This window comes from Rhodnius prolixus, unplaced genomic scaffold (genome assembly GCF_049639745.1).
Source record: "Rhodnius prolixus isolate KJV_2025 unplaced genomic scaffold, Rpr scaffold_3, whole genome shotgun sequence".
Classification (NCBI taxonomy): domain Eukaryota; kingdom Metazoa; phylum Arthropoda; class Insecta; order Hemiptera; family Reduviidae; genus Rhodnius; species Rhodnius prolixus.
The window spans coordinates 36,432,951-36,445,842 of NW_027411603.1; the positions used below are offsets into that span (position 1 = coordinate 36,432,951).

The 12,892-nt window shown below is 33.8% G+C and overlaps 1 protein-coding gene across 8 annotated transcripts in view; it reads right to left on the reverse strand.

Annotated features, from left to right (window-relative positions):
• Positions 1 to 12,892, reverse strand: part of LOC141452433 (uncharacterized protein CG43867) — a 488,462-nt gene that overhangs the window by 26,121 nt on the left and 449,449 nt on the right. For all 8 annotated transcript variants that reach the window (XM_074124579.1, XM_074124583.1, XM_074124582.1 and 5 more), the window contains one exon: positions 8,916 to 8,978. In XM_074124579.1, coding sequence (XP_073980680.1) covers positions 8,916 to 8,978 — 63 coding nt within the window. The remainder of the gene's footprint in view (positions 1 to 8,915; positions 8,979 to 12,892) is intronic.

Here is a 12,892-nt window from a genome sequence, read left to right on the forward strand (position 1 = left end):
GGTAGCGTATTAACAATGATCTCAGATGTTGACGCACCTTAAACTAAAAACCAGTAGCCAAAAAAGAAAGGCAAGTTACAATATTTCATGAACAATAGATAGATCCAGATTGATCTTTGCTAGTAATTATAAAATGGCTATGTGAACCAATTTCTTTAGAATTCACTTTTTAAAAAGTAATTGCATTCGAATTCCCAGTAAATATTCTAGATTTTTTGTTTTTACTTTTTAAATGGTAATATATTGTAACGAAGTTGACCTGGGCAGAGAAGAAAGGCCTAGATTGTTCTAGGGGTTGAGCGACTAAAGTCGGTAACAGGCCACCACTGTGTGTACAAAAGGGCGGTATCTACCTGTGGCAGAGAAGAAAGGCCTAGATTGTTCTAGGGGTTAAGCGACCAAAGTCGGTTTCAGGCCACCACTGTGTAGACAAAAGGGGCGGTCTCTACCTGAACTAGAAGGGAAAGGGCTAGATTGTTCAAGGAGTTAGTGACCTGTGTAAAAGCCAGCTAAGAGAAAGGCCTCAGTTGGGGTGGTGGCATATGTGTTTTCCCAGCCAGTGATTGACAGGTAGGAGCGAGACAGAGAGTAGGAGGAGGGCGACCCCAGCTGAGGTGGTGGCAGTATGTTTTCTCCAGCCAATGAACGTCAGGAGGGCGTGGAAACTTATGCTCAGAGAGTTGGAGGAGGGCAGTCCCAGTTGGAGGGAGGCACGCAGTTAAAAGGAGGCAGACACAGCTGGAGAAGTCAGTTTTTAAGGAGTTCTTAACGAGTTATTAGAGTTTTACAGTTGTTAATCAGTTTTAATCAGTTAGTTTTGAGTGAGCCTTGGAGAGACACTTTGGAAGTGACAGTTTTTGAGAGAGTCAGTGTTGCGGAGTGCTTCAGAGATAGCTAGTCAGGCGGTTAGTCAGTTAGTGAGTAGAGCTTTGTTTGTGTAGCAGAGACTAGTGCAATTCGGTGCAGTGCGGACCAGTGGTCAGTCAGGGAACAGTTTTGTGGCGTTACGTAGTGAGTAAGTAACAGTAAACTGTTGTGACTGTTGTAAATGGTGACTGTAATGAATAGCGTTAGTTGCTAGTAAATGTTAATGTGAGTAAAGGTAATGTGTTAATAAATCAGGTTATTACTTACAACTTTAGCGAGTTTTATTATTTAATCAAACCCACATATTATTTAAAGTAACTAGTGGCAGGCACTAGTTGTGTAAGTAAAGTTCTTTCTTAGTAAAAGGACAAGAAAAACTTTACAATATTGTTAGATCCGGTATCTGCCGTTCTAGGGCCGAATATTTTTGACAAAGATAGTAAAACCAGAAGGATAAAATCTACTGAAAGGGATTTAGCCAGTACTGGAAGGGTTGTTAAGAAGACAGGTGTTCACGAAGTTAGCACGAGGCTAGGGGAAGGCACACTGTCTGTTGGTGCTTTTCCGTTCTAGCAGTGTTAAGTAATAACACTAGTAAAATATGCTACAATAGGCCGCAGGGAGAACTGCCACGTTTTATAAAATATTACTAACCTTATATTACAAGAATAACGGCTCTACCCATCTTATTAAATGTTGATACAAAACTGCTCACCAAAGTGACAGAATAAAGAAATTAAGCTAGAAATGATAACAACAATAATTAGCTTGTATAACCAATAATGAAACATAAAGCATTTTACAATAAAATGCAGGTTATAATTGATGACTCCCTTAGTAAAGAGAAATTGTGCGCAATGAAGGTGGCGTAAACTGTGTTACGAGTGTTTGTATACTTGTATTTGCGCAATGGTAGATGTAAGTGTAAGTAGTATGGAGCTAGGGCAGGGGTCGGCAACCCGCGGCTCGCGAGCCGCATGCGGCTCTCTTTTATCCACATTTTGTGGCTCTTCAGCCTGTCCAAAATATATTGTATATTTTAATTTTATTGAAACAAATGAAAACATTTATTAAAGCAAAGATATTTTTTCAAAAAGAATTTTAAATGTGATAGGTTTGAAATTGAATAGAATTATATTAAAATACAGCACGTAATATATAGGACTGCCACCATTTTCATTCAAACACAGGTTTAGATATTATTTATTTGTTTATTTACTTTGCAATATGTGAAAATAAATATATAAAACATTTAAATGTTATGGAATATCATAAAATAATAATTTGTGAATACAAATGATCTTCAGAGCTTTTTACACACTATCATCCCTGCGGATCTTGGTAAGATTTATTAAAATTATTTAAGGAGAAATGACTCTCTACTTAAAATAGGTTGCAGACCTCTGAGCTAGGGTTCCCTGGGTATTCTAAACCGGAATGGCCACTCCTGCGTATTCTTTTAGTCGCCTTTTACGACATCCTGAACTCTCATAATAATACATTTGAATCTCTAGAAAGGAGGTAAAAGGATTGCCAGAGGGTTTTTTTTTGTTTTTAAAGTTTTATTGAAATTTACAACTGCAACGATTGGTGCAACAAGCAAATGTGGTACCTGATAAAAAAGATATATGAATATGGATAAGTAGAAGGCACCCAGCAGTGTCACTCCATTATCGTGGGCATATGTATGCTCTTATAACAGTACATAGCGAGGCCATCTTCTCTTCAATCCTCTTAGAGGATTACCTGGTAATGTGGAGGAAGATAGGTGTTCAATTAGAGGGTTAGGATGAGCTGCTGTAGAGGAATGAAATTTCAGAAAAAGAGTTTTAGCAAGATCTTTAACGAAAAGGAATTTTGAGGTCATTGTGGATGGTGAGGCTAGATACATAGAACAGAGCGTTAAGAAGTTTTCGTAGTATTTTTGACTGTAATGTCTGGAGGCGTAGAGAGTAGGTACACTTAGTCGATCTCCACTTAATTTAAAGCAAGACTGCGAGGCACATATTTGCTCTCAACTCTTTGGGGAAATTTAAGATCAAGCCATACATGAGCAATTACTGCATTATCATTATAGTTTTGGCATAAAATTGTTGGACGGATCCAGCAGCCACTGTAGCAAGACTTCGAAGATCAGAAAGAGGGATTAGGGTGCTTATAGTAGAAAAGGTGTATAGAAGGCAGAATGTAGCGTTGCGTTCATACTTATGCGTTGCAGTCAATCCTAACAGAGAGATTCTCCATACGCTGGAGTAAGGATTTACTGCGTTGAATCATCCTAAATCGGAGTTTTGGAAACATTAAGGAGGTCCATGGAAGGATGAAATGGTGGACTGGGTTAGACAGGTCAGTGTGGCTGTGTTCGGGAGGGCTTTTTTTCCGAGTCTGAGGCTTTGTGTTAGGCTGCTTAAGACCAGATGATCGGAACAAGAGCACATAGAAGGCACTTATCTACTGATGATAAAGATGATTGATGATTTTCCATTTTGAGTTATGCAGCTCGCATACAGACAAAACCAATTTGATCAACGACAGTAATTTCAGTTGAATTCAAAACTAGCCCATACTGTGGCACCGTCGGATTCACTGAAATTACAAATATTTGGATTTCTAAAAATTAAGTACTTTAGTTTACAAAAAAATACATTGTATTGATCTAAATCTTTTGATTGGTGCCCAAGGTTGTGCTTTTTCTCTTTCTGTAAACGTATAAGCGTAAGAGATTCTTACAATTAATTACTGTGCGAACAGCTCGTAAACAATTTCTTTGAAAAAAGCAGGACAGATCCTGGAAGGCTATATTCAAGGAATCAAACACGAAAAACAAAGTTTGTGCTTGATCTGACTAAAATCAGGACAAATGAAACTCGGTGATTGGTTCGCCAGGAATCAGAGAAAAATTCGCATGATTGCAATATCTTAAGCTCAGTTAGTGACCAGTGCAGTGGTTTTATACTCGGAGTATTCATGGTTCAAATTTAATTGTTCAACCCCTTTGAATTTCTTTTTTTTTAAGTAGTTTCTTTCATCTCACTGTTGGATGATAAACAGTGTTGTCTGTAACGAGAGAACACTAGCCGGGAACGGAAGTGCATCAGAAAATGTACAAAAAAGTGCATTGGAACAAAGAAAAACCTTTAAACGTAAATTCAAATTTGTAAAATCTGACCCGATTCACAAACTCTGTCACTTCCGAACAGAAAAACGAAACAAAAAATCTTATTAACGAACTACATTTGTGTGACCTTACAGTCAAAAATAATAATAAATAATCGTATTTTGTCTTAAAACATTTTATTACACGGCAATAGAACACTGTAAACGTGTAAGAGAGTAACAGAAATCAATAAACCAATCAAATTTTCATGTTTAAACTAGAGAGCATCAACAAGTGTTTTACACAGGAAGTTATTACATTTGCAGTTGAAACGAAGGGGGAGACATCACTGGCAATGGATTACTCGCTAATGAAATAATAAAGATTGCTTCTCAACTGACAAGGGAGAATCGTTCTAGTTTAGTGTATCCATCTTCTTCTAGAGAGGCACCAAATATACTAACTGAAATTTCTCGCGTAATAATTAAGTTCTCTAATTTTGTTTGCTACCTTTCTATTTCCAATTTAAAATATAGTTCTGCTTGCTTCAATTCTACATTTCGTAAGATTTAACTGAAATTTATTCTATTATTATTAGTATTATTTTTGAAATTTAAGGATCATCAATATATGAGGTTCTTGGTGCTCGGAGCTTTTTGCTTTTTCGCTAACTGAAAAATTGCGAACAAGCATTACGTTTGCATAAACATTATTTCGTTTTCTATGCAATTTAATGACGTAAGTTCAGCTAGTACATGTTTATTAATGACAATAAAGGTGAAAGACTCTAGTGAACAAATTGAATTCTATAAACAATGGAAAGCACATAGCTACAATGGAAGTACACCAATAACTCGCTTTGCGTCGTTTCGTTTTGCGTTTATTCGAAGTTGCGTCGCTGCTTAATTAGTACTAATTTTCACTCTGCGTCGTTAGATTTTCGAAGTTGCGTTGTTTTCTAAAAGATGGGTAACACTTTTGTTTCTAATTGCGCCATGACATCAAAACACGGGAATTCCCTTTCTAACTAAAAATCAACGCAATTTGCAGTTTTATTTTCACTTTGTTTGGCTAATTTTAGTCGGGTTCTACACGGAGCAAAAACTATGTACAGCCGTTATCAGTTTATGTATTCCATGAGTTTATACCCAAGGGAGGGTAAGGGTAAGTGGTTTTGCAGCGAGTTCGCAACTCGCACGATATTTTCATGGAATACATAAACTGATAACGGCTGTACATAGCCAACTCACAACCGACTTACGACAACAGCCACCATGGACTCATCAGACAGTGATTAATTTTAATTTTGTTTTTCATAAATTAATTTTGTTTTAATTGAATACATACCTTTTTTTTTTTTGTTTTTTGTATGTATGTAATAAAATTTTATATTATTTTTGCTTTTTAAATGTTTACTTTGTTCAATTTTCTTTTTAAAAAGTAGTATTTTCGTAACCCTGGAACCTACCTTCGATCTTTACATGGTTTGCTATAGAAAATCTTAATTCACTTTGCGTCGTGTTTTTTTGGAACGTAACCACGACGCAAAGTGAGGTATTAGTGTAAGACTAAGATTAGAGCATAAATTAATTAACTTTACAATATAATTCTAAGTTTCAACATTATTACGAGGGTCGTTTGAAAAATCCGTGCAAAGTCAGAGAGATAGCACTACTGGCGCGTATCGAGGTTATGTTTAGTTAGTAGCATCTCTTGGAAGAACACACACCAAGTTTCAGCCAGATCGGTCTATTTCTTTGTGTTTGGCATTAGTTTGAATCGAGGAAGTCGAGTGATTTTCTCACGCTTGACCAAAAAAGAAATCGTGTGAAGTGTTGCAAGGACGGTTTGCAGCTGTTCCAGAAGAATCCGCAGGACTTTAAGCGTCGTTTCGTCACTGTGGATGAAACATGGATACATCACTACACTCCTGAGACCAAAGAACAATCTAAACAATGGGTTACCAAGGGGGAATCTGCGCCAAAAAAAGGCGAAGACCGTTCCTTCGGCCGGAAAGATTATGGCGACTGTCTTTTGAGATTCGCAAGGAATAATCCTCATCGACTATCTGGAAAAGGGTAAAACTATTACGGTGCATATTATTCATCGTTATTGGACCGTTTGAAAACCGAGCTGCAAGAAAAACGCCCACGATTGGCCCACAAAAAAGTCCTTTTCCATCACGACAACGCACCAGCTCACACCTCAGCAGTTGTGGTCGCAAAATTAATGGAAATAGGGTTTCAACTCGTTTCACATCCCCCCTATTCTCCAGACTTGGCTCCCTCGGACTACTATTTGTTCCCCAAAATGAAGAAATGGCTGGAGGGAAAAGGATTTTATTCAAACGAGGAGGTGATTGCAGAAACGAATGGCTATTTTTCAGACTTGGACAAATCCTATTATTCGGAAGGGATCAACAAACTAGAGCAGCGTTGGACGAAGTGTATAAGCCTAAAAGGAGACTATGTTGAATAATAAAAAAGGTTTACCCCAAAAAATTAAGTAGATTTTATTTTTGCACGGACTTTTCAAACGACCCTCGAATTTTCAATTATTTATACAAAGATTAAAAAATTAAATTGAAACTTCATAAAGAGATGACGAGATGATTTTCGCTTTTAAAAAAAATATTTTCCTTAAATGTAAGAGAGAAATAGTCATAATTTAAAAGAGATGGCTAAAGAATGTAAAATGTTGCATTAAAGAAAAAGACTAGCATTAAAAATTTTCCTATAATATTATATAGACAGAAAGGAAGGAAGTGGATTAAAACTTAAGATATATTATAAAGAGAGTATATAGTGGAGGGAAGTCGAAGGGCAAGGCTGGGTAAGGAGGGGTGATTAAGTTACTTGTGGACGTCAAACAGTTTGCAATATTTAGAGGACGACCTTGATTTACTAAGTAAGGGTTGGCTAAGTATACACTGTAATTAATGTTCAAGGCGCCTCTTTGATCCTGCACTGCAATTTTCATCGTAGCTGAACTTTGTATGGTTATTTTTAGAGTGCTCTAAAAGCAGATTTAGAATGTACAGTAAATACATATATAATTATATGAATTACTCTTATCAATAATAATTAATCTTATATCTTTGAAATTGCTAAATGTTCACGTTTACAGAATTATTTTAAAAATAATTCTAACCTGGTGGAGCTAAAATTACAACAGTAATTGTTATAAGTAACTCTGATTAAATGCCAAACCCGTACTTCAATTATTACCAAAATTATTAACCATATTTATTATCAAACTTGTTTTATTAAAATTAAAATCATGCTTATTCTATAATAATTACTAGTTCTTGTATTTAATTTACTCTTTCATTAAGTTAAATAATTATTTTTTTGATTAGATAATTAAGACTGAGGTAAAATAATTTAATATAAACAAACATTATAAGTTCCCTTACAAATTAAATAATTTGTAGATGGTTTAAAGTTTAGGGAACATATTTATTGTGTAATACGTAAAAGAGTTTATGAAAATTTATGAAATTCATTACCTAAAAGTCTTAAAAACAAATGGAACTCATATTAGTTTATTTAAAGGTCAAAATAAAATATTTTGTATCAATAATTGTGTACAAAATAAAAATATCCAGAGATATTACGTAATTTTGGCAAATTTTTCCGTCCAAAAATGAGGTGAAATGCAATTTTTGTATCAGTACGACGTAATTATATAGGAACTTATAGTAGAATCTGTGTGTAATGGGCGGGGCAGTGGAATGGGAATCATCAGCCAATGCGTATTAAGTGCCTGTCTGTACAAAATATGGCTTCTTTGTACTTCTTTCTGATTGGCTGATAATATCTTGATATTTTTGCCACACCTCTTTACTGTGATTCTGCACTTAGCTCCTCAGTATTATGTTCCCCGGCTAGAAATTTTGTTTTTTTGTGGCATTTTTACTTGGATATTTAAAAATTGTACTTTCTTTTAAGAATATTACTAGCTATTGTAATTTATTGACTCTAATTATTAATTATTATGATTTAATTAGTTTATTAAAAAATTCATTATTATACTGAATTTAAACTGTAAATTTTAAATTTTTACCCAACTTTATAAAATAAAATCAATAAAAGAGTGTTGTAATAATTCGTATGTAAGCATTATAAAAGTAAAGTAAAAGTAATCGCCTATTTTTTTCAGGCGGGGCTTAACGTCCAACTACCAATTAGGTGTCGTGGACGAAGTAAGCATTATAATAAATGTACGTTATAATATAGCTTAGTGATAATTTATTTATTCTATATTAGGTTTATTTTCATTACTTTTAAGTTTTAAATCATTGTTTTGTATTTAGATGAGATCGTGTAATTACAACTGAGAAACTTAAGAATAGAACGTTACAATGAAGACTGAGGTAAAATTATTTATATACATAAGCATTAGAAGATAGTGATTAAATAATTTCTGGATGGTATAAAGCTTATAGAAACATATTTATTGAGTGATAAGTAAAACAGTTTGAAAATACATGAAGATAATCACCTAAATGTAATAAAATCAAATGGAACTCATATAAGTTTATTTAAAGGTAAAAATATAAATATAAATAAATATATAAAGTTCAAATTTCTCATAAATCATTAAATAAAATTGGAAGCCTGGTCCAAGAATCAAACGCAATCCCACCATAGATTCTAGCATTGCGGGCGATGCATCTAACTGCTTAAGGTGCACTATTTGGGCACCATTTCAACTTCCCATTAAATGATATGAACCGATCAATACACTTTCATTAAAAACAATAGTGGAAATTAATTTAAATCAATTGCCAAGCATTTTTACAAATAAATTTTCTAAGTTATTCGGTACTGAAATTAGTAAATTATGTTCTTTTGTGTGTTATTAGTACATTTCAAACAAACAGTTCTCACAGAAATTCAAGGTTATGAAGAAAATAATAAAACGCAACAATAGAATATAATTTATTTACCTTATCTTCTGCTTCTTCGGCACGACTTTCCGCCTCAATGACTCTCTGTTCAAGCTCCGAGAGCTGCAACAATAATTAAATAAAAGATTAAAAATATAGTTTTAATGGAAAATTTTTAGAAATTACACATATTAATCATACACAGTCTAAAAATTTTCTTAAATTACAATCATCTATTGATTATTTAAAATTTATATAATAAAGCCTTCACTAAGGTAATAGAATGATGCAATACGAAGCGAGCGATACTTATCTCAGCACTACGAAACTTAGAAATCTTAATAAAGATCACTAATTATTCGATAATCAGCTACTTTAAGATTTTATTATTATTCTTGATGACAAGTATATCGCATAATGCTAGACACAAAACTGATAATGTATATTACAGATTTTAGAATACATTTTCAGCTTGCCAGACTTAAGTGCACCCGTCTCCATTATAAATAATATGTGGCCTGAAAGAATGAGGTTAGATTGGGTGAATCAACAGTAAAAGCTTTGCACTACAAACAAAACTGAGAAATAAGTTGTCGATGAAACTAATGAATAATTTTTTAATAAAAAGGTCTCCTTGATATTGACAAATAGCAAAAATTGTTAATATAATACGATGTTGAGTTTGTTGAGTATGTCTAGTTTAAGAGTAAGTTTTTTTTAAGAAGAAAAATAATCTGTAATTTACCAGGCAGTTCTATTTCTGCCATTCAACGTACAACATGATGCAAACACAATGTTTAGATTTAAAATTATTACTGACACTTTGTTCAGCAATGTGTAGGATCTTTAGAAATATGTGTGCACTATCATGCCCATGAAATCTTTTAATGTGGATACTTGTAGAACCATGATATTCCCATGAGGATAATACAAGCACTTTATTTTGGGAAAACGGGCCGCTTATTCGCTATAGTCTTACAAGGAAAAGAACCCAAGCAATGGGGAAGCGTTTAGTACTATAAAATAAAACGTTCAGCTTTTTAGAAGTAGACGTATGTTGTTTGAAAGCTAATGTATACTAGTCTAGAGCAATGAGATTTCCTTTAGTTATTTAGAAGATAAAGTTGTCCTGAGAGATCGGAAGGCTTATCTTAATTTCATCGGAATGTGTGGAATCTAGTTTTTAAAAATTATTACAACAAAAATTGTTGCTTTTTAGTAATGTGTCCGCTATTTGGCCATTTTCAATTATACTGGGTGTACACGGAGGAGTGGTCGAAACTTCGGGACTAATTTAGCAGCAATAATTCGAACAATTTTTGTAGCGATTTTAGGCTGGCACCTACCTATTGTATTTTATTACTAATTAAATTACTAAAAATTTTACTTCCGTTTTATTAACAAATAATTGCTCAAAACTAAGGTGGTTACTTTTATTTGTATTCCTTCTCCAAAAATGGACGTACGAGCAAATTAATAATTTGATATCAGTGAAAAGTCGGTTTCGCAAACATTCCAGTTTTCTGCATTTACACCCCTCTGTTCGGGGCAGGGTTTTATTAAAAACCAAAAACATCCATATGGTCTTGAAGCTCAATAAATGCACTTAACTTTTTCTGTAATTGTGAGACTCCTTGATTCATTTATCATTGAAAAACTACAGTTGCAAATTTTAACAAAAATCATCGAGAACGAATTTTTTTAGACCTTTAAGTAAAAATATTTTCATTGTTTATAAGAAACGTTTTGAGGGTCTAAGTTAAGCAAATTCATAGGAAATTTAATGCTCTTTCGTTTGGAATAAGCAAATTTGTTGTAGGATAAACGATAGAAAAGTCTTACGACAGTTGTAATGGTGGAAAACGCGAATATCGACGGAAAAATGCAAATATCTCTGACACTATAGAGAATCAGGCCATAGTGAATACTCGTAGAATATTTTTTGTTGCATTTGAGCTGCTGAATCACCTCCCGAAGTTTCGACCCTGTATACATTTAGCCTAGAAGAACTTACATTCTGCTTTGAACAAACTCTGTCCTGCTTTTTTTGGGATGAGAAAATATGGTAAGCAGGTATCTATTATAAGCAAAAAATACTCTTGCACAATATGACCTATTAAAATTAACGATATCACAATTTACATCAATTTACTTTTAAAGAAATAACAACGCAATAATAACAATTAAATCTACAAGAATAAAGCAAAGAATAAAATTAAAGACTAACAATATAAACACAGGTTTATAGAATGGTCTAGATTAGTTACATAGAACTACCGTTAGATAGCAGATAAATCTCAAACACTGCGTGGTCCAACGACCAGCTGAGAGGTATAGGCATGTATTCACAGTATTACTTGGTCGGTTAAGGGCGTGGTTGGAATGCACTTACTTCTAGGACCCTTTTAACAACCAGTGAAGGGGACCTTTAATGAATTTTATATGAAGGCAGTCCTCTTGGAAAGCTAATCAAAGAAGACATTCTTTAATACTACTTAAAGAGAACTAAGCTTTTTAACTGTGTGGCAGTAGTTTTTCTTGCATTTTTCAAAACGCTCTTTACATCTAGTATTAAACATATTGGGCAAACATTTATTTAAACATTTTATTTACACTATTTACATTACAAACACTTAAAAAATTTTGACGTAAATTGAGCTACAATATTGAGTAAACCCAGAAAGACCTAGAAGGAGAAGGTGGTTAATATGGGACAGTCTTTTTTTTACCTTGCATATTTTGAACAACACAGAATTTAAAATCTACTTTGAAGTAAAATCATAGACATACATTTTTTAATCAAATTTTAAATCATGTTTTTGTAAAATTTGGAGTCCTGAGTGAATCACAGCAAGGAGTCTGGAGTTACACTGAAATAGTCTGTCGTGGTGCCTATTGGGTTTTCAGAAAGTGTGGTCGTAATATGGGACACACATAATAATTATAGTTAATGTTCTCATTTCTCCATGAATTGTAAAAATAAGCCTTAAATATGCCACAAAACTATATTTTACACAATTATCGTACACATTAAGGATAAAAATTAGGGTGTAATCAGTTTTCTTCAGAGAAATGTCAAGAAATCTTTGAAATGATCTTATAGGCCCTGTAGACAAAAAAAAAAAAATTATAAGACACTAGTTTCGTCCTCAGTGCCACTTTTCACACTTGCTTGGCAGACGATTAACGAGGTGACGAGACGACAACGCTGTCCCATAATACCACCATACACCGCGTACAATATAACCTCATTTTTTTTCCAATATACATTCATATTTGAAATCCATAATACTGGCATTTAAAACTCTCTACTTTCTACATTTTTAATGTCCAAGGGAAATTATTCTAACTTTCCTCGGTATTAACCAATAGCAGAGGTAAATCAACCTTAAGAAAACTTTTTAGCATTCATAAAATCAACACGGTCCTCTCTTGGACAAAGCTGCCACTCGATTGGACGCGCTGCCTTCTGCAGCAGACAAAGCCTATCCCCAAAGAGTAGTAAGGCACCAAAAACTGACAGATAGCCACTACTGGTTTGTGTCCCAAATTCCAACCACCTTCTCCTCTATTTGTTTACAAAAATAAAATCTCTTTTCCGGACTCAGGGTCCCTTAGAAATTAGATACTCCAAGTAAAATCTCAAAAAGTAGAATTACAATACATACTTTGTCTCAATAAGCAGAGTAAGAAAGAGTAAACAAAAAATAATACAACGTAACACATTTGTTTAAAAATAAATATGGGTTAACAGAGAAATGAGTCACCTCGTATTATAAATCATATCCAAATTGTGCGACCCCACTTGGGGCACGATGCTGAGGTCTAGTTTTTTTCCTTTTTTGTCATAAATAATTTATAGTACTACGTCATAAATGTGGAAAGTCAAGATGAAAAACTTTTGTATACATTTTCTTTGCACCGACCGGGGGCGACCTCTGGCTGTCTCTTTTTTTTCCGCATGAGTTATAAAATTTAGATGATTATTATAAAAAATTCTTTTGATAATGAAAAACTTTTTCTCAGTGAGAAATTGA